The sequence below is a fragment of the Diadema antillarum genome, unplaced genomic scaffold, assembly GCF_040938485.1.
Source record: "Diadema antillarum isolate AM-2024a unplaced genomic scaffold, OU_Dant_1.0 scf00000134, whole genome shotgun sequence".
Taxonomy (NCBI): domain Eukaryota; kingdom Metazoa; phylum Echinodermata; class Echinoidea; order Diadematoida; family Diadematidae; genus Diadema; species Diadema antillarum.
Window position 1 is genome coordinate 2,812,784 of NW_027271023.1, and position 22,684 is coordinate 2,835,467.

The following is a 22,684-nucleotide window of genomic DNA, read 5'->3' on the forward strand; positions in this document are numbered from 1 at the left end:
GAAGGCTTGAAATATCGACAAAACTGTTGATTAATAAGTGCAATGAAATGGTCTTAAAGATTTGGAATAACGATGATGGTAAAAGGCGCCGCTTTTGTTTCTAGACAATCACTGGTCTTCAGTTGTTGTACATCTGGAGGGCAATTGTAACGCTGTACAAGACATCAAAATAAGTCTATTAACATTCATTGAACTCTTTTACCATAGAAAATATAGACCTAGTAGCCATTATATATCCCACTGAAACTTTATAACGAATTCCATTTAGTGACTGCAATTCTGCAAATATTACCAACATCATATGAACAGGTTAGGATCAAGTTCCTATGGAGACAAAAACAAAATAGGGGCGAATCAGTGAATATCCTTAATCTACAGGTCGTCTAAAGATGAAGCCTTAAAATAATTCGTGGAAATATCACTCAGCACCCACGAATATCTCGAAAGGGTTGTTTTTAGTTGTTGTTGTTGTTTTTTTCCAAAGAGAGATTTGCAATTGCTACATACTACAGTAACTGCAGTTGCAATGTCACCATTATTAAATGCTGACAGTCACTCGTCTTTTGACGGGCTGCTACTATGGGACTTGTAGCTGCAGTTACTAGAACTTTGGATGGCTGCACACGTCTATATGAAACCGGCCTCTAAACACGATCATGTAGTAAGTCCTTAGTTAAGATCGTATTCGTATATGACCATTTTGCCTCGCAAAATTTGATGGTGTCTAATCGGGTGTCTTATCTTCAAAATACAACGCCATGGGTTGGAGGAAAAACATCACAGATGTATATCTCCTTTAGTTTTACAGAACAGGAATCTTACATTGATATAAGAATTGATGATTCCTTGGTAACCATGTACAAAGCGGAGCACTGTTTTAAAGGGGGAGGGGGCAATTAGTGGTGACTTGAAAAACGTATCGAGTCAAGAAATCAAGTAAACTTTCGTCGACCTGATTACCACTGAGGACAAACGTATTGACACCTTCATGGAGTGAAGTTTGAATGAATGTATTCTGTCGGAAGAGTGACTGATAACGTAGCACATAGAGTTTGATTCGACGTGCGTCTGATCGCGTATGATGCGATGTCGTGTTAAGTGTTCGAAAGGGAATACTAGAATGTTCTGATAACTTCACCCAGTGAGAAGAATTCTAGTAGAGCGTCGGGCCACAGTCGAATCGCTTGGCGTATGATGTCCTCTAGTATAAGGTTATCCAGTGAGGTGGGTCAACAGTGCACCCTTTTGGTAACCTAAAATGATTTTAAGGATTTTTTTTTGAAATCTTGGAAGGGAGTGTTAACTACCTATCAAATCGCAGTTGATACCATTATAGATCACAAAGCTATCATCTTGCTAATGAATCTGTGTCTCTTGCCATTTTATTAATCTTTTACCAAATATCTACTGAAAATCACTACAAATTTGCAGGAAAGTAGGGTAGAACGCACTACGCAGGTCTTATAGGAAAATAGGCGTCTTTAGTGTAGATAGAAATTTATATAATAATTTATGGTTCATATTGGCTCGGTCAGCGGAAATGCAATGACGTCATCAGTCATGGATTTCGCATTCGGGCGCTTAGAAGGTGACCGTCTGAGTCTTTCTGAATATCTTGCCCTTATCAATACATTCCGTCCAATTTAACCGCATGTACTTTAAGAATAACAAGTGCAAGGTTTTTATTTCGTAATAAATATTCTCACTATAAACAGATATTAATATTCGGCATTTCGCTTTTGTTCTTTTCTTCGTTGGATAATTACTGTTACTGCGCAATGTTATGAGGTGGTTTTTTTTTGATGAATAGAAGATCTACATGCATATATATACATGTATATATATATATATATATATATATATATATGTGTGTATATATATATATATATATATATATATATATATATATATATCATATATACAATTCCATTCATTGAAATCACTTTCTTTTTGACATGCTAATCGCTCACTTGTGCTCAATTCAACATGACTTGCGACGTTTCTCAATCTTGTTTTTCTTCTTTTACTCTTTTCTCACAACCACAAACAGCAGCATGGAGACATTCAGCATCAAACTACATGAATGGATTCACATTTAAAGATATATTTTTAATTCAGACGGACAGGCATCATTACAAGGCATAATTTCTCAAAGAATTTTAAGTACGTGACCTTTGTTAAGCTACGGATGGCAACTCATAATCATCAATTAATTGTAAATACTGGTACGAGGTACACCTTGCTGAAACAAACTCTGTCACCTCGGATACTGAACAAGGTATGCATTTGCAAATACATTGCAAATGCATTAAAAAACGTATGTTATGTGAATGGCAAAACATAAAAAAATACTATATATAATACAAAAATCGATCAGCCAACACACAGTTGCTGGTCACTAAACGGCTCGGTGCGTGGACGCTTTCACGCCTTTCTTGTTGAAAATTGTAGAATGACTTATTCTGGCGAACACCCCTGGGAAGACGGTCTCTGAAGTGAATTGATATAAATGGGCATACTACATATAAATAACTGAACATTATTCAGCCTATAATCACGCAGGCTATCAACATGTATTAGACTGGGGCAGTTATACTGTTTATCCAATTTCCATTGTAAATATTACTAATAGCCCCCTTTTTTGGACAGGGTGTCACTTGTCAAGCCATAAAACTGTGGTACAGACATGCCTAGCACTATTCAAAAGACCACAGTGATGTCCTGGTTAATGGTCATTGCAGATGACCATGAGCCACTCAATGAAAACCATTTGGAAGGCGAGAGGGTGGTCACTATATCATTCACTTGTGACTGGCGCTTTCACATCTTGGTTACTGTTCCCCTTTAAGAGGTTTTCAGCCTCTAGCTGTTGGACGTGAAGCAACGTCTGTAATATGTAGGGTCTCTATCATTCTGTCCTAAACATACACCTGAAATTAATAAAGGCACTGTCTAGTAATGTTTCCAGTTTGTAATATTCGCACCACATGGTCCTACACATGCTACAAACAAGAGTAGTATTGAGTAGGAATGACGCTATGAAGAAATTGCATTTGAAAATTAGCATGCAAAATGCTTCAAACATTAAACTCTATGAGTGAGCCGATTTACCATGCTGAAAATATTACACGAACAGTAGTGTCAGGAAAAAAACAAACATTAAAAAAATTCTGTAAATGGTTCATTAGCACAGAGATAATCATTCATCAAAACATCTCAACTGTGACTACATTAAGTCTCCACGCTTTTGTGTTTGTTCGAGTGTCCTTCCATCCACTTGAACATCAACATACACAGCACAGTCAACTGAGTTTGACAATTTTTAAAAATCAAATCAAATTTACTTAAACTCGAGTTCTCATAAAGCATCCAAATGAAAATACTAGAATTCTGGCAATGCCCTCTCTGAAGATAAATTTTGCTGAATTACCACAGGAATTCCTCATGGGTGGTACGATTTTAAATCATGAATAAAATGAAACATCTCCGTCATGAAGAAAACCCAAAGAGACTGTGACAAATATCAACAAAAACTTGAGACTAAAATACTAGTCAAACTTTGACAGTGAGTCCTCATAATTATCATAAAGTGACAATATCTCACCAGAAATGTTAAGAAATAATCCAACCTCAAACATACAACCTACAAACAATTGATATTACAAAATAACTGATAATACACACAAAAACAACAACTCAGAAGTGAGACTACACTGTATTTCATATACAGGTACAGTACTTTGAGCGTCTTAAAGACATGGCAGAATTTCAGTAACTTATGAGCGATTGCCTAGTGATATGCTAGCACAATATTTCCAAACACAAGATCACACATTGCACATTAATCCTCTATTGTAGAGGACCTCTAAAATGGACACTGTTTTCTTTTTTCAGGACTTCAGACAGCAAAGAGTAACATAAGCTCAAAGTAATAACTCAATATATCAGAAAAAAAAATAGCACACCAAATTTGATACTGAGAAAGGCTGAGAGGAACTGCTGAAACATGGAATTCAATATTTTCACAAAGTCTCAACATTGCATGTAGATTTTGCTTAATGCTAGTCATAAATCAGCCACTTTAAGTAGTTATCATCTGAAGCCAGTGACCAAAACGAAAGAATTAATAAAAACAAAAAAAGGAGAAAGATCTTAAACCACAACTACCTACACAGCCTTCTTGTAACTTTTGTGTCGATACACTATGTGAAGAAAGCATATGTTTGACCTCTAACTTTACCCTTTGCAAAAGGCACCCTATACTGTATTACAACCCATCAAGATTAAGGAAGCAAGAAATGAAGACAAGCACTGAAAAAAAAGAAAAAAAACCCAAAAGAAAACAAGCTGAAATATGTTTCAACAACCACAAATGAAGATCAAAATCTTGGTAAATATTAATGCACCGCCAGCAGTGTTATTCCTGCTTTCTGGTACATTACTGTGAAAAACAAAATCTCACAATCTCTGTTCATGCACATATACATGCCATTGATCATGAAGGTCACATTTGACATCTATACGATACATGGAGCAAACCTTTCATCTATGTACACAATCTTACGTGTAAAACATGTTTTTTTTTTAATGTTTTTCAACACTTGTGGTATTTTATCAACATTCTTGCTGTTTCCTGTGTCGAACATGGCAAAAATATGTAAGTACATCAATATACGGAAATAAAAGTATTGGCACAGATCAATATCCAGTTTCTGTAATGATGAGAAGTGAAATACAGTGTAACCATGGACACTTAAATAGCTATTTGCCTTCACATACCGTTGTATTTGATCCACGAATAACAAGCCGTGATACACACCACATCGTCTAGAACAAAATCTTCTCAAAACTCTGGCCATTCAATAACCCTGTATTACAACATGTCGTGATTGCGACAAAATCACATCAAAATGCTTGAGCTTTTCAGGTGAATAGTGACATTCCAAAATCTTAAATTTCATCCTTTGGTCCACTGACCACATGATTGATTGTTCACTCACTCCAGCACACAGCATTCTACCATCGACTCAGTTTTCGATAACATTTGTGCGTCAGTTTTTCCTTGAGTTTCTCTCTTTGGGTAACGTGGAAACACAGAATTTCCAGAAGTAAACCCAACATCATTGGGTGGGTCCATTCATCCTCTCTCATAATCTACCAGAATTGCTGCCCTCACATTATACCATCAAAAGATGAGCAGTGTTTTTAATACATGTCCTTGCATCAAATCTCTTATCACACTTTGCAATTTGACAAGAACACCTTCATCTACTCTTCAAAGCCTTACAAAAGTTAGCAGTTAAGTGCCTCGTCATACTGTATCCACAATCAAAGTATGAAATAGCACAAAATATCAATAAAGTCACTGCTTCATTTGTGACCTTCTAAAGATTATTTTTTTAAACTTTATGTGAATCATCCTCCATATAGACCTCATCACTCGAGAAGTTGTTGGCTCACACATTGCATTGGTACTGCACCTGGTAAAATTTTGATCCTAACTTATTGCTTATACGGAATACACCACACAGCTGGACAGACGTACAGACAACATGGGAAGCTATATTCTTTAGACACACACATCAAATCCCTGCTTTTACACAGCTTTGGTTGAGAAAGTCAGTCACCTCACCCTCTCGTAAGAAAAGGTGCTAACGATATGAGCAAAAATGAAAAGTTGAGCACCCACTTTCATCACATGACAAAAGGCTGCCAATTCTTGGGCACTCTTAGAAGTGGCTGTAAGGGGAGGATGCTCGACTGCTCTCTTGCATCGCAGCCAACACCTTTCCCACAAATTAACAGATGCCATTTACGAAATTCCCTGAACCCGCAGCTCGGGCATGTGGAACATGAGCAAAACTCAATCAAGCTGCCAACAGCTGCAACTCAACACTGTCTCTTTCCCTGTACCGATTCATTCCCCTCCCCCCACATGCCACTGGAGCTCAGTACATTCAAGCACTCTGCTGCATGTCATCAAAACTTTGAGAGAGGGCATTACTGTAGATAGGACACAACAGATGAGCATCTTGTAACATACCGCTGCTTATCACTGTACAGAACATTGTATTGACTTAGCTGCAGTCTTTGTCTCATCGTATTTCTTTTTCAAAGACATACAATCTTCCGTTATTACGATACTTCCTCTTATGTACTGAAGTTCAGGTGGGACTCATATTTTTCGTGTTAACGTCGCGGAAAACGTGAAGGATGAACTCGTAGCACGTAATCAATATTGCACTTGCAGGAGCCGACATGGCAACTCTTGGCACCACTCCTGCGCAAACAATGAAAAAGAGTGACATCGTAAGCAAACTGACACAAAAATGCATAAAACAGAAATAATTAGATTGATTATAAAAATGGCAAAACTTCATTGTCATGGTGTTCTGGATTGTCACTAGAAAAAAGCACCACTCATGAACAAGCAGGCACATATGTCGAAAGATACATTTGCTATCAGCGGTCAACATTGAGAGTACTGTCCAAGATTTGACTCAATCTCTGTTTGATACAATAATTACCTCTTTCAATGAGCATATACTTCATACCGACATATTACGGTTAACAACCACAGCCAATACAAACACCAACATACACATGCTTGTAAAGAAGTAGGACTTTTTTGATGTAAAGCATAATGTAAGTCATCTGATTTCAGCCTTATGATTGTCAATAATGTAGTAATAGTTTTCAGTGATTGGTATTATCAAATCTTAGTATTTGTTGGTTATTCTATGCATAAGATCAAAACCTTTCCTGTAAACATGCTATACTAGCCTTTCTGAAATTGTCAAATACATGAAAATGATATTTTTTCTTTCTTTTTGTTGACACCCCAAAATTGGAAATAAAGCAAATTCTAAACAACACACAAGCAAACATCACAAAATTAACACTGGCTCTGAATTCAGGCTGACATCAGGAATATCATACATGATATATGTGTGTCTGGGGTTTTTGAAAGGAGGCGTTATTAGAGGGAAAGGTGGGGAGTTTTGTGAAAGGCGTGTCCACCTTCACTCACCTGAGAAGAGAGCCGTGATGCCTGACTGCTTCTGGATTTGCATCATCATCCTGAGTGTATTCTGGCGAGTTGGACATGCTATTCCTATGTGCATTGAAAGAAAATAGTGTGAGCAGCCTTATTATCATCACCATCACTGTGCTTAATAGCAGAATCTATGTTGTTACATGGAATGTAACCCTTTAAAACTCTACTTGCAATGCGCACTGACAACTTGATATTTGTTGAAGAAGTATAAAGTCACTAGGAACTTTTATGCATGCAATCTATAATACCCTTTCTTTTAAAATCTCACCCCCCCCCCCAAAAAAAAAAAAAAAAAATTGTGGCCAGTAGAAAACTTTAGATGATGACGTTCTGTCTCTGATTCTAGTTTATGTCTGCATTTTTAGTTGATATCTATTCTTACAATAATAACTCTGATGAACTGTTTGACTGTAACACAAGACAAGGGATAACCATCAGGGGACAAAAATAAAACGAGGTAGCAGGTCTCTGATGGGGTACCATCATGGCCTGGCTTCTGCCACTGACCGTGACTTTGCTACATAGCAAGGCTTAATCAATAATACTAGCATCACCGAATTAAAAGAAATTCCACAACATATCATTTTTCTAAATGATAAGTACACATTCATTTGACATAAATGTGCACAGGGTAATACAGTAGTATTTTCCCTGCCTTCAAAAAGTTAAGCCAAGTGCTCTTCCACTATGTTACAACAAAGAAAATATGTTGAGTTCTCTTTATATTTTCTCTACATTGTTGTCCTCCTGTGACAATCCAAGATGTTGCAGTTTTCTTACCCAGCGATGGCACTACAGAAACTTTAAAGATTCATAAGTTTTGAATGAATTGTCTGATTTCACTCAAACTTCACTGACTTGTTTGTTTGTTTGTTTGTTTGTTTGTTTTCTTGCATTCACTCTATATTTGGGTTCTACACCCCTTTAAAGGGATGGTACACTTTTGGCTGAGATGGGGATTCAGGTTTCCATTTTTGTGTGTGTGTGTGAAATAATGACAAACCTCTCTAGAAATGTGAAAGAGCATACAATTCTAAGAGGAATTCACAGTTTACTGTAAAAGTGGAAATTTGTGCGCATTTCGTGCAACCAGAAACTAGCACGAAAGTAAAAGCACACGAATATTTTTGCTTGCCATTATGTTCCTGTGCGTGATGTCTTGATTCCGCAGATTTAAAAACATGCGAAACTCTTCTTACCCGGCCAAGCACGAAAAATTAGTCGCGCAAAAATATCCACTTTTACAGCATGTGATGAAAATTGGTTTTGAAATGGCAGAGCTATCCAAAAAAAAGTGGTCCTATTCAAAGGTGCGACCCAGCTATTATGAGGACCACATTGTTTTGCTTTGTTATACTGTAGGATATCTCAGCCATTTCAATACCGATGTTCATCAAATTAATTTTGTATTTCTCTTAGAATTGTATGCTCTTTATCATCTCATACGTGGTTTCTAATTATCTTGCAAAAAGTTAAAATCTTAACCCCTCAGCCAAAACTACACCATCCCTTTCATCTCTCTACATAATATAGGTCCAATCTACAGATGACAATGACAAAAATGATACCCCCAGAGTTAGATGCTGCTGGTTGTCAACTAAGGCTTTCAATGGCAGTTGTGTGAAGCCACATGCTTTCTAACCATGCTGAAGTGTCACGCTTAATTCTTTACTGATTTTGTTTTCTTTAGTTGTCTTCCATGCTGGATGAAACTTTTCCTCTTGTATTTTTCACAGACTTTGTATTGTTGCGTATACATGATTTTTGTTTTAATTCTAGATGTATGTATTCTTCGCTTTATACCATCAAATATGTATGTATGTGGACCCCTACGGAAATCAGCTCTGCTGATCAGGGTGCTCCACCCCATGAAGAGGAAATAAATTCAATTCAATTCAATTCAATTCAATCAGGACTCGAATCATTGATTTAAAAAAAATCGGATCACCTAATTTGTCAGTCTTGACAAATTCCAAGTCTAGTTCTTTACTGATTTTGTTTTCTTTAGTTGTCTTCCATGCTGGATGAAACTTTTCCTCTTGTATTTTTCACAGAGAGGCTTGGCCAATACAGTGGATTCCTATTATAACCAAGTCCTCGGGACCAGCAGTTTTCTTTCGTTATATTGAAATTTTGTTATAACCAAGCAAATAAACAATAAAAAAACATAAAGCAGGTAATGTTGCAGCCTGAACTTTTACTCTGTTGTAATCAGAATTTCATTATAACCGTTCGTTATAACAGGAGTGCACTGCAGTTATGTTGTGCCAGATCATTAACAAATTGCATGTGAAGTTTACGATGCCACTCTGTACCTTTGTGTCTTGCTGCATCACCGATAGCAATCTGCTTGTTTGTCTTCACTACATCAAAGGGGGTGGTGACGATGGCCGCCATCTACGGGAAATTCAGAAATTAGATAAGAGAGATGACAGGAAAGGCACACATAAACGGAACATGAACGAGGTCAGATCGTATATCGCTTGCTTTAAAGCAAAGCACCTAACTTCCACACAACAGGCTTCTACAAAAGCTGAGCCACTTCTCCTCTCACAGATTCTATAAATGCTGATTTCTCCATCTATCTTTCTACACCATCCTGTACTGTTTTCCAAGATCCACACATATGAACTGAATAAGGAACAACTAGCTCCACTTATCTTGCATCAATGTACCGTGATGTAGTCCACCATGTTTAACTGAAAATCAAATTGGACATTGGTAGTTCTCGCAATCTGCATGACCCCAACAAAGTTGGCCTATCTCTTGGGGTTGCATGTCATCCCACAATGAGCACAGAATCTGCCATATCAACATGCTACAAATTACTGGTACTTTGATGACTTTTCAAGAGTTCTCCAGTTTATGTTCATGAATCTCTGTGTGGCAGTGTTAACTTGTAACAGGTGTGTATAGGGATGCGTCATTGTTTTTGAGCTGTGACATGCCACCTTTTTAACAGCCACCATTATTTTCACTGCATCTGAATATCTTTGCAATGAATGCAGCACTGGCTCTAATTTTCTTCACAATGAATGAGTTCTGCAGAGTATCATTTCAAAGTTTTCAATGAGTCTATCAATTTTTTTAGTTCCTACAGCATATGAGTATGTGCTCACCACTCCCGATGCTGCACCTGCCCAGAATGTCATGCTGACCGTTGCCTCGGCAACGTCCCACATTCTCATCAACTGGGTCTTCAAGAGTTCATAGTTGCTCCAATACAGGGCTTGGGGGGAAAAAAAGTAAAAGGGATAAACATACACTTTTGGGGGAAAGATAGAGAGACAGAGCATGCATAATAAGCATTACGACCATGAAAACTCATACGCTATGTTCAACACGTAGTATATTTTGAGTGTCCCAATTGTGAATTTCCATTTTTCTATCAAAACAAATGTATTTCTCTCCCTCACTCGCACTGGCAAACAATTTTATGTAAGACTTGTTTAATTTCACCTTGCATGAATCTATTTGCACAGAATTTGTCACATCCTGCAAATCAATTATAGTCCAGTTCATGGACAGTCACTCACTGATCTAGTCTGGTGTGAAGCTGTTTTGCACAAAATTATTTTCCAGTCCTTTCCCTCTTGTTGATTCTCACAACATAACCTCATTATAATTTCTTGGAGGATATGCTTTTAAAGTGAAAGCAGAAGAATACAACTCCTGAAAGATGTTGCTCTTGATAGCTGTTTATCACTGTCATTACCATTTTAATCATTATCCTCACATCACTATTCATATCAGTATAATTATCATCATCATTTAGTTTAAAGTATTTTCAGTGTTACTATCACAACCAGTATTATCCACTCTCTGCAGGGCACCCAGTCCGACTTTGACGAGACTGACTCACCAGCATAGGGCACATCGCGCAGGATGGTGGCCCCCAGGCCCCGCCAGAGAGAAAACAGTCCCTCTGCCTGGTAGCCTGCCCGGAGGCAGCGGCCAAGTTCCATATAGGTCATGCTCTGGGATTGCAGCTTGGTGCGCACCAGGTCCATGGGGCTGACCACTGTCACTGCCATGGCTGGCAGGAGAAATAACAACAATAGCATAGAGTTGGACAGAGTTGGGCATCACCTTCTGTAGTCTTTCACATATTCTACTCCTGGGCCATGCATGACATGTACACTGTAAAAAGCAAGGCTTTTCTCTTCCTGCCTTTTAATTAACACCACCATTATTACTTCTAGGTGCACTGATTTATGAAACTGCATACATATCTTGAGGACGGCAGATTTCTATACCTGCAGTGCATCTTGAACAACAACCATATTAAGTTTCTGCTGACTGCTTTTCACTGCTGCTGTACAACCTTATTCAATCATTGCGGCACTTTAAACAGCAGAGCCCAGCTTTAGTGGGACAGGAAGTCATGGCAGGAACTCAGAGACTAAAGAAGGAAGGTGAAACCGGGGTAACCTGCACACAGTCAAGGTGGCACACATCGTAGAAAAAGTGTATACCCTTTGGTTTTCTCAGTCAACGCTAAGTTCTTCATTCGCCAGACATAAAGATGGGTAAGTTTGAATGTACGTACCACTTCCTCTCCCACACCACCCCACCCCCATCACCAAATTCCTTACTGTTTCTGTAGACCTTCTCATGTTACAGGGCTGCCCCTCCCCCCCCCCCCCCAACCATCAATAACTTTGCTTGCAAAGTTGTCCCGCTTTCAAAGCTGTCCTCTAAAAACATGAACATCTGTTTAAATCTGTCTTATCTGCCTTCTTTGTCTTGTTATTACTGATGTTGTTGCCATTGCATGTGAGGATCAAAGTCCAAAAGTGCTCAAATACCACATGGGGTGAAAAGGTGGTGCTAAATCTAGTGGGTGCATGTACTCATGATGACACCGACATGTACAGTATGTATGTGTTATGAAACAAGGTCACTCTGGAGAGCACAAAATATCATTGCACACTACGTATCAAATATCACAACGTATTACATTGACACCTACAGCAAAAAACATGATTACAGCCCGTCTCCTTATTACTAAAGCTCGCTTTTATTTTTCCTGTATATCAAAAGAGTGACACAAGTCAACGTCAGCTGATTTCATTATTGTGTACAAAGTGGATTTGAATTACAGCTGTGCTGCAGCCTGCTTTGAATAGACTGCCAACAGAGAGAACATGGGGGAGAGATAAATGTCTCAATATGCATGATCAGCTTACTTCTAGCACATCCGCTGGCCAGAATGGTGACCAGAACACTGTGAATATTGCTGGCTTCGCCGGAGTGGAATCCCAGACGGTTCTTCATGCTGTCGTAGACGGAGAAATAGATTATGTTGGCCGGAATGCGCATCACGCTGTTAGGAGAAACATCAGAGAATATGGCAGGTGGTCAAAGTTTGGTTGTGCGTCATTTACTGGCAAAGGGGGGAGGGGGCAGTGGCCCTTCTGTACCTCTCACACAGAAGCAAAAGTGCATGGGGGAGGGGGGATAGTGACTTAACATCCTCTGCACATTTACCAGTAATACACTTCTTGCACTTTGCATGTCACATCTGATGGGTGTTGCTTCTTACTCGATCAGCCATGAATGCATGAATGAATCCAACTTATGCATGAATTCAACCGTTTCATTTTCATTTTGGTTATCTTTTGCCAAGAGAGTGTGGTTTTATATATTTCTTTTACTGTCATTCTCAAAAAGTATGACTGCATGTCCAATCTGCATTATCATCTATAAAAATACCAAAGTGAAAATATAACCTGTCACCTACCACTGAGTGAGCAGCGGCACTACCGACACTAACCAAGCTGTGAAGCCATTTCGTGGCAATGACACGATAATGCTGTAACATGTGCCCACTATCTCACCTCTTATTTATTCTCACTTGATCATGCAATATGCCTTCCCAGAGGCTAATGAATTATTAAGTTGAAGTGGATCTCCTGGTACACATTTGTACAGTTAAAAACATTGGTATCCCAGTCACAGGGAGATGAGTATATGTTTGTATGTACTCACAGGGTGGCTGGCAGACCACTCCATAACTTCTTCAAGCCTTCTCTTCGGATGATGGCACCAAATGCATCCTGCAACAGCAAGAGATATCGTTGCATGCCATCATACAGGAGCCCACTCAAGCATGGGTGGTTGATATCTAAATGCCCCTTTTCATTTTTTTGTTGTAAAATTTTAAGTGGCTTTCTAGTGAGGGTGACTGTTATCAAAAATGCATTTGAAGTACTGTCATAGCATCTAAACTGCTCTAAGGACTTCACTGCTTTCCTACCAACAGGAACTGGTTCAAAGCCAGCTTAAGATTACAAATTACCAATGTACACACACCCACACAACATGCAGGCCTACTTCATTCCCCATACATAAACCTTGCATGTAACTACTAAAACACTTGATCATTATCTGAATTGACTTCATTATCAGCTATATGTTAGCTCCCCCCCCCCCTGTAGTTTTAGAATCTCCTCTGCTCTCAAATAAGTGTGATAAAACAATGGGGATGCAAATGTTTCTGATACAAAGGGATGCTATAGTAGGTGGGTGGCTGCAGTTGGTCTGGGTTGATTCAGTTTGAAAATCACCCAACCTAAAATCAGTTTGTGGCATCCTTCTAGCTTTCACAGAAATATCCTTTAATTCTACAAAGACACAAAATAAAGAATGAATTATTTGAGCAAAAGATTAAAAATATGACAAAAGAGGGGAAAAAAAGATTAATAGTTTTGTTATTTGACCCTCGTGAAAAGTTTTAGCAAATTACTCTGTAAGAAATAAGGAATATTGAATATTTTCAAGTGCTCAATGCAGACCATTTTTTTTTTTGCAAAAAGAAATAATGAAGTACACATGAAATACCTTGTGTGCTTAGACACATTTCCCTCTGTATTTTTATACATACAGTGCATGTTTTTGCGGAAAATATTTGCATACCCTCGAGAAATCGCTGCTTCAGCCCTACGCCTTACTTACCATTGTGCCATTAAGCCTGGTCCCGGAGGCTGACAATGTCCGATTTCCACTTCTCCATGATGTAGAGCAGAAGGTACGACATGTTCCGTTCACTGACGGCTTTTTCGATTGCGACACTCGTGGCATCCCTCTTGGCTGCAGGTCTAGATGCATCAAATATGTATGGGGAACTATAAGAATGAAGCAAATCTGGAGAGATTTTCAAAAATTTCTGATTATGTTACACTTGAATGGGCTGGCTTAAATCAGATGTTGTTATCATTATTCAGTAAGGATCATGAATCATGGATGTGTCTTCCTTGATATCCTACTACTACTGGCCCGGACGTTTTATTTCTGCCAGTATTTGCTTGATTTATCTGTCTGTCTGTCTGTCTGTTTGCCATATCAATCAAATAGTTATAGAAGAATTTCACAGATCTAGTTCTTTGGTGCCAGTAAAAGGTACAGGTGATTACTTTTTGGTGGTGGTGATCTGGATCACGATCAGGAGTGAGGATCTGCTCAAAGGATGCATGCATGGTTCTATGGCAAAACAGCCCTATGGCCTTGGGGGCAATATGCCTTTCTCAGTGCTTTTTTTTTCAACAAAAGAATTGAAGCTAGGATTAAAGTAAACAACTTACCTCTGACTGGTAGCTTGTACTGGGCTTGAAGACGAACCCGAACAACATCCAAAGGGGTCACTGAAAGACAAACAAGTGCAAAGAGCAAGTTGATCAATGGGCGACATATCAATATGATTCGGAGACAGAAGAGGAAAGTGTTGAACAAACTTTAGGGAAATTTCATCTCTGGAATTTACTATTATCTTACCTTGTACAGTGGCGAATCCAGAAGGGGGCGCATCGGGCGCACCCCCTCTTTATCTTTTGTTAAAACAAAAGAAATAAACAGACAAAAATGTGGGGATGGGGGGAGCACGTGCATCCCCCCCCCCTTTTAATTTTGTAAAAGCACCTCCCCTTTACGGAATTCCTGAATCTACCCCAGGAATATAAGTGAAAATTTTCTGGGGAAAAAAAAACCAGACGCATGCATGCAGAAAGTTCTGAACATTAAAAGTTTAGAGAGTATGATGAATTGCATGAACTTTTTTCTTTTGAAATGCAATCAGTGAAGATCTGATCAAAATCATCTTTTCAAAATGGTTTTGATGACTCCAACTTTTTAATTTACTTGTGAACCAAAGAAAAAAAAATCAACCTAGACAAACAAACTATTATTAGTAGATTACACAACACTTCTTACTTTAAATATCACTTACATTAAGCCTGAAAAGCAAGATATTTCTCATGCTTCAATGAGCAAAAACATACTTCATTTCAGTGTTTTTCCCCCTTCTATACACAGTAAAACTGATTTAACCCTTTCTCTGTTTTAGTTGCGGGTCTGTGTTGATGGGAGACGAGGAATCTGATTTCAAGGTGCTTTAAGCTCAAGTATTAAAGTAAATCCTCTTGATGAAAATAGATTTAGTTTTATAAAGGTAGTCCTAGGGCCTACTGGAGAGGAAGAATATATTTTGCCATTATATGAAAAGCTTACCAAACACACATGTACAACAGTCTCACATGGAATATAGTAAAGAGTGACCAATACAACATTCATGTACTACTTTTCGCATGTACTTGAAAATTATTTAATGTACAGCCTATCATTTTACTCATACAATGTACTAAATACGTTGCTCCCTCCCCTTGAGTGCCCTTGTTCACTGACATTGTCCACATTTTATTAACCTGCTCCATTTGGGAACTGGGTATAGGGCCTACCAGGTTCTTGTTGTGTCATCTTGTCTCATATATAGGTAAAAACTGGATTACCTGAGCCCCAAAATGTAGGCCTACACAAGGGTGTCTACATTCATGACTTAAATTCATGTTTATTTGAGTCTAAAAAATGACCATAATCAAAGATTAGAGTGTCTGCACTATCAATATCATTTTTCATGTAAACACACAAATGTATGTAGGCCTATACACTTGACACAGCCTTCCTGCATCTATAGTATGCATGCGCAGTGGTGCTGAGAACGATAGCCAACCATATTCGTTGTCCAGCGTTGGCTGGAATGGAAAATTAAAGGAGAGAGACAGGATGGCCTTGCCTGACCACTTACGGACAAAAGCTGGTCACTTCTGGTCACGTTGCCTTACACACGGCCACAAAATACTCCACAATGTCCTTGCCTATAGATCTATTTGCTAGCCCCACTCACACAGTCTTTGTCACCCAGACCCTCCGTGAATCAGATCTGCTTTCATAGTCCAATTAATCAATATACCTCATTCCTCCTTGCTTAGTTCTGGTGTCAAGAATCAGGTATCACACAAAACCAGCTCACTGAGCCATTATTTTTAGCCCAAGTTCGCTTTCTACAAGTAGGTGAAGATTAAACTTGTATAAATTTGCAAATTACAGTGTATATCACACTGGGCTGAGTATGATCATTCTACTAAAAATTAAAGAATAACTGGATGGATCATCACCACATCAAATACCACAATGTGTGAAGGGTTCTGCAATTCTTCCATCTTCAACATATTTTCATTTTTTCTCATTATTCATACATTGTAAATGCCACACATGACTTTGTCAGACAACATCAGGCCTCTTTCCCCTTTTCTGCAAGACTAGTACAATGAAGGATGGTATTACAATGTACTTCCAAAGAAGTCTGCAGGGCAAGACTAAAATATTGTCATACATCCATGCATATTTCAAGAGGGGGGTGGGGTGGGCAGAGAAGAGAAGGAAGGATTACTTTCGCTTTTTTCCCCTGCACTTGACCTAGAAGCACTGAGGTGTTTGATGTCAGCTGGCCCTACAAGACTATTAATACCACCTTCTATAGTCTCAGAGGTCACAGCCACAGAATACACCACAGCAGCACCAGACATGAAAAGGCAACCAATCAGTATTCGTCTGGCCAGCAAAACCACGACCTTTCGGCTATCACCCCATGACCACAGCTTGAGGCAGATTCATCATGCGGCAGTTTCATAGTACGCAGGCTGTAGAGACTGGGGTATCTGCGCATTCTAAACCTTGTCAACATTGGAACTTATGACATTTCTGGGCAGACACTTCACATTCAAAAATCTTTGATACATTTATGGAAAGTATAAGATCTAATCACCTTGACCAATTCTTTTTTCCTGTATCGGGCAAACTTCCGAGTTATTGTCTTTAGTATGGAATCATTAATTAACCAATCTGCTTAATTAGAAGAGGCAATTTCATCGCTGCAAGCCCTACAGGCATGTGGGGTGAAACAGTATTTATTTCATGGTGCCTGGACCAACTTTCTATCTGGATCAAGAACTGTTTCTGTCCTGAAGCCATCTAAAACTCCCTACCAATCATAAACATGTTCAGCACACCGTATTCATGAGTTGCCTCTCTATCTTTAAGCGTCTTCTGGGAGAGATAATCTAGAGGTTGGTATTGGCAAGTGATTCTACTTTGTATTAAAGTACAAGTGCATTTCTGACTGGTAAAATACTTGGTGAGCTCCTATAGATAGAAAAGGCAAACACATTAGACACACATACAAATATTAATGTATGCATTTAACACAGACACCTGCCCAAGTACACTCAAGACTCATCTTTTAAGGGTTTAACAGAGCACTAGTGCACATACTACACAAATTTATCAAATAAACACACAATTAGATAAATGCTGTCAAAACTTTGTCAAATCTAATAAACATTGTTGAACTGTTTACTCATGAACAGCAAGACATGGTAGGAAATCATGATTGATATAATCATACACAATATTTCCCACTGCTGCATGATGATATCTCACACACTGTATACCAGGCAGTGTATGTGGAAACATTGATTGTCCCTCCCAAGTCAGTGATCACAGAAAACAGTGAAGTGTAGTCATCAAATTTGAACAGAGTTCAATTGATCAATTGGCAGAATTCATGATTGAAAATGTTTTTGCATTTAATCAAAGAGGTGGGATAAGGGTGGCTGGCAGATGGAAAATTTTGGTGAATTCTCATAATAATGAATGAGAGATGCAATGATATGAATGTTAGCAAATCATTTAAGAAGACACTGACACTTTGCTTCACAGGTGTGTACATACAGGTCCCGGTCTTGCTGTGCTTCTCAACCCATGGACCAAGATTTCAATTTTCAGCTGAACAACTTACAGCTAAAAAAAAATTATAATAATAATCATAAGTATTGACCCTTACCTTGCATGGAATGATATACATTGTAGGACTATATTTATATGGTTTTATTGAATGGGTAGCGAGAATCCTGCGATCTGATTGGTCGAGAGCTATGTGTTGATTTTTACTGGCCACACCGCGCACGCTGAGTCACAGTGGTAAACATGTTATCGCGCACCTGTAGCAACAAGAGTATGCATACTTGTAACAAAGGTTCGCGCACTAAGCAAGCGTTCGCGCACTCAGTACTGGACGCCTATTGGCTAAAACAACCACGCATCAGTTTTTACTGATGCACGGCTGGCCGTGCGTCCAGTAAAAACTGATGCACGCTCGTTTACGACAAGCCAAAAGGAAATGCATCCAATGATTTTGTCATCGGGTAACACAATAGAAAAATAGGTTTTTGGAAAGAAATTACCCATTCTATAAATCAGATGATGCACATGTCTTTTTGTGCGTCGGTCGGAATATAGTGTGCATGCGGTAACTATGGAATTTAGCCTAAACCCACTCGGCTTCGCCTCGTGGGTTAAGCATTCCATAGTTACCTTATGCACACAATTCCGACTGACGCACTCACACCTGTGCGTCATTTGTATACTAATATCAGTACTTCATGAATCAACTGTGAGGTAGATATGAGAAGACTGAAAGTACAGCCTAAACAGGTATATCAATACTAATTTATCATGATTGATACAATTCAAATGAATTAAACTTGAATTTATAAGATAATTTTTTATTGCAATACCCCATTGGATGTTATGCTAGGCGACTCGACCCTGTCCACATTTCACTGAACTCAGTTTATTCCTTGATCTCTCAATACATTACCTTTTTCTTCATCATGCTTCTGTCTTACGTTACTTCTTATTCGAACAACAGTTGGTGGCTGGTCTGAAGACCCAGAAGTAAACATGTACAAGACCCCGTTGATAAAATATAGCTTTTAATTCTTATGCATTCAAGTTCAACATCTTTGACCTTAAATATAAAATAACGTTAGATTTATTGGGTCTAAAAATGTATACATTATACTCACTGACAAGCGTCATGAAGACTGTCCCGATACCCGATGCAATAGACCTCTGGACGGGAGTGACCCCAACCTCATCAGGATGGACACTGTGATGATGGCTATGACTGTTTGACCCGTCCACACTGTCGTGTCCTTGGCCTCGGGTGGTTAGTCCTACAGGCGACCGCTCCTCTTTCCTCCATGCTTGCCCTGGCTCTGAGATCCTGCCTTTTGAAAACGGATCCCCGAACACAGTTGCCCGAATGTTCGTCACGGAATCTCCAGCTGCCGAAGGCTTGCTGCCGAACAACGGAACTTTGTGCAAGTGCAAATGAGGTACGCTGGCAGCCGCGAAGTTGCGTGGAATCTGGTTCGAAAATGCGGGCGACGACGGCATTTTTGTAGTAGGAATTGTGCCTTGAACCGAACGACACATTGGATGCCAAAAACTGTTCCACTTTAGCTGCGTAGACTGTAAAACATTTGGGAAAACATTCCCCTACAAAGTCCACTCACCATTTCAGCATACAACTCGCGACTCATCCACAACGACATCCCACTTCCCAGCTCAGCTCAGCGTCTCAGCCCGTTGCAGTCTCTTACTCTTGGTCTGTAAACTTGATAACAACACTTTCTTCCTTCAGCTCGACCTGATCGGGTGATAGACGCTAGACTGAATGTCCTGTCGACGGATTTCCACTAAAAATACGTGAAATTACAGTTGATTGAGTTTCTCATTGCCGTTTTGCACGAGGCAAAACGGCTCTAAAGGCCACGAACAAACTATTCCATTCTCATCCGATGACGTACTAAAGTTTTTCTCGATAATCACGCAGTGTTTTGCCAAGTTGCTGCTCGCTGCGCTAGTATTTCTGTGAAGCGAATGCGTGTCTTTCCGTAGATTCATAGGGAACATGCTGCTGCACACGTAGGCACACGCGCACACACGAGGACTTGTTTACATCGCGAGATACATTACGTCGTCCCTGGATATCAAGGTCAGTCGGTAAGAAGGCGCAGGCGCAGAATGAAACGGACCTCTCTGTGACGCCATTCAAAACATTGCTCTGAACTTCGCCTTGTTTGGGGTGGGGCCCATGTACATTATGTAAATAAGAGGGACAAGCCAAACTAAACGATAGAGATGTTAACAATGCCAATACATTATACGAATTACGATAAGAACACCCTCAAAAAGGCTTAAAGACATATTGGGGTAAAATATGCTTCAGATTTGTAGAAAGTTGCTCCCTTACATTCGATTTCGAGGAAGTGTGACTAGGTCTATTTGAAATGACATTTAGCGTGAAGCTGAAAAGCGTCCCATCCGTACGGCTTATTCAACCACAAGTCGGATGTAACCATAGGTTTGAAACCGAATACCTTGTTTATTGTAAGGGAATTAGCCTCGATAGGCTTCATATGGCCTTTTCTGATCCCTCACGTACTATTATGTACGTGGTATATTTTCTCTTATGTTTGTCTTGTAAACGTAATGTATTTTTAGCACGAGGAATGAAAATGAATTAAATATAAAAAAAGTCCCTCATGAAGGTACTGACTGGGATGAGCATTATTTATTATTATCGTATTTCCCATTTCATGTCAGAGAAATTTGATTCCTCTTCTGGTCCAAGATTGTTTTATTTTTCAGTCTTGCTTTGAAATAGAATATGTGATTACACTTATCTCAACATTCATGGTTATTCTGACTGTAGAGATCTAAAATATTGGCTGTAAAACTAGACATAGACCTACGCACTTCCATACATACTGTAGGTTTACGGCCGGAACGTAACTCATACATGTGCACATGATATTACGTGGTACAATACACGCAGACATTAACACACTACTTATCACCCAGTAACCTACACTGCATACTACTTAGTATCAGGGGCGTCACCAGCTTTTCAAGGGGGAGGTGTTTAAATTTCTGGTTCCACTTTCGGGTTTCATCAGCTCACAAGCAAAAAACAAAAACAAACAAACAGGCCTTTCAGCGCAACTTTCTGATTCCACTTCCGGGTTTCTTCAGCTAATGGCAAGTTAAAAAACAAAGGCCTCTTAAGTATACGCATGAGCGGGGAAGGGTCTGGAGGGGTGGGTGGATGTCCCACCGAGACCATGGTTATGAGCGGGGGAGGGTCTGGAAGGGGGTGTCCAACCTCCAAAACCATGGAGATTTAAATTGTGCGTACATACTTGATAAGTAAAACTTTTTTTTTAGGGTCTGAAGGGGGTGCGTTCGCACCAACGCACCCACTGGTGACTCCCATGTTTATTCACATTATAGTAACAGACATACATTAGTCATGCTTATAACACAGTCGTATTACATACAAATGTGATTATCAGACAGGAGTCTAACCCGTGCACCACACCCACCGAGTAATAGTCAGCACTGATTACTATAGCCGTCCACAGTATTCGACCAATTAAATTGCCCTAGGCCATCGACCATCAGCGCCGAATAATGATTATGCACCAGCTTCAGCCAGTCATAAGAGCTTGCCCAATTGCCCGACCGGGGCAAGTGTCTTGGAACAATGAGAAAAATGTTTTGAAGTCACCCTTTTTCACCCCCCACAAACCCACGAAGTCAACTACTGGTATACAGAAACGCACTTTCAGCAGCTGCAACTTTCCAACACTTTAATGAAGTAGCCCCATCAGTGCAATCTAACTTCACACCAACACTCATCGAACCAAGTTTGTTACTCCAATGTGTTGAAGCGTTCCAATTAACATCAAAGATGATCTTTGATAACATGCACTGTTTATTCAAGAGATTGTGTTTTATTAAGCCCTTGACAAAGTTCGTGCTGATTGGTTGTGATTTTCACTTTCGACAACAAAGGTGTGCGTAAACAAGGAAATCCGAACGAGTTTTCGAAGTCCGCCCTCTCTCGATCGGTGTACCCAAGCCTCTGCGGCTGACTGATTGAATAAATTTGCTTGCAGGGCCCCTCGGGCGAGGACTTTTCTCAGTAGTACAAAATACACATGCACTGACGCACGTTCACACAGACACATCCTTTCCATGAAATTAATGTGTGTATTTTTTTTTTCTAGTGACGCAAAGTTTTGTTTTTGTTTTTTTAAGGGGGTTGAACAGATTGCAGTCAAAATCAATGAGTGATTATTGTGTGAGTGTTTGCAGTTATGTTGAGCCTCTCTGCGTATATTTTTGCGGAAAAAAAATTGCGCGAAACATGTGAAATTTGTTCAATTTAATACGTCCGATTTGTTTGTAAAGTATATTTTCGTCTGAAAGTCAGGAATGATAGTGTATGTATAGAGCACTGAATATAGGTAGGCCTACTGGCATTAGTGAAAGAGGATTGCGTCACTTTGTCTGTCTACATTATTTCCTTCATTACTTTCTTTTCTAAAGGAGAATAACAGCGTAGTTCAATCTATAAGGACTTCAATACTGAATATCCTTGTT

General features: G+C 39.3%; 1 protein-coding gene across 1 annotated transcript; it reads right to left on the reverse strand.

The window, feature by feature from the left end:
• Positions 1-4,888: 4,888 nt before the first annotated feature.
• Positions 4,889-19,649, reverse strand: LOC139720893 (mitochondrial glutathione transporter SLC25A40-like). Its single transcript, XM_071632222.1, has 10 exons — positions 19,258-19,649; positions 14,641-14,700; positions 14,015-14,157; positions 13,049-13,116; positions 12,247-12,383; positions 10,920-11,093; positions 10,177-10,286; positions 9,373-9,454; positions 7,031-7,114; positions 4,889-6,280 (listed from the first exon to the last, which is right to left on the reverse strand). The coding sequence occupies exons 1-10, from the start codon at positions 19,628-19,630 to the stop codon at positions 6,165-6,167; spliced, it is 1,347 nt and encodes a 448-aa protein (XP_071488323.1). The 5' UTR covers positions 19,631-19,649; the 3' UTR covers positions 4,889-6,164.
• Between the last annotated feature and the right edge of the window lie 3,035 nt (positions 19,650-22,684).

What these genes read in the sequence shown, in the direction of transcription:
- LOC139720893 (XM_071632222.1), bottom strand. Translation starts at nt 19,630, where the DNA reads ATGCCGTCGTCGCCCGCATTTTCGAACCAGATTCCACGCAACTTCGCG. An exon ending in GCGCGATGTGCCCTATGCTG is followed by an intron (nt 10,287 to 10,919) that starts GTGAGTCAGTCT and finishes TTTCCCCCCAAG; the next exon opens with CCCTGTATTGGAGCAACTAT. An exon ending in TGATGCAGCAAGACACAAAG is followed by an intron (nt 7,115 to 9,372) that starts GTACAGAGTGGC and finishes CAATGCACATAG; the next exon opens with GAATAGCATGTCCAACTCGC.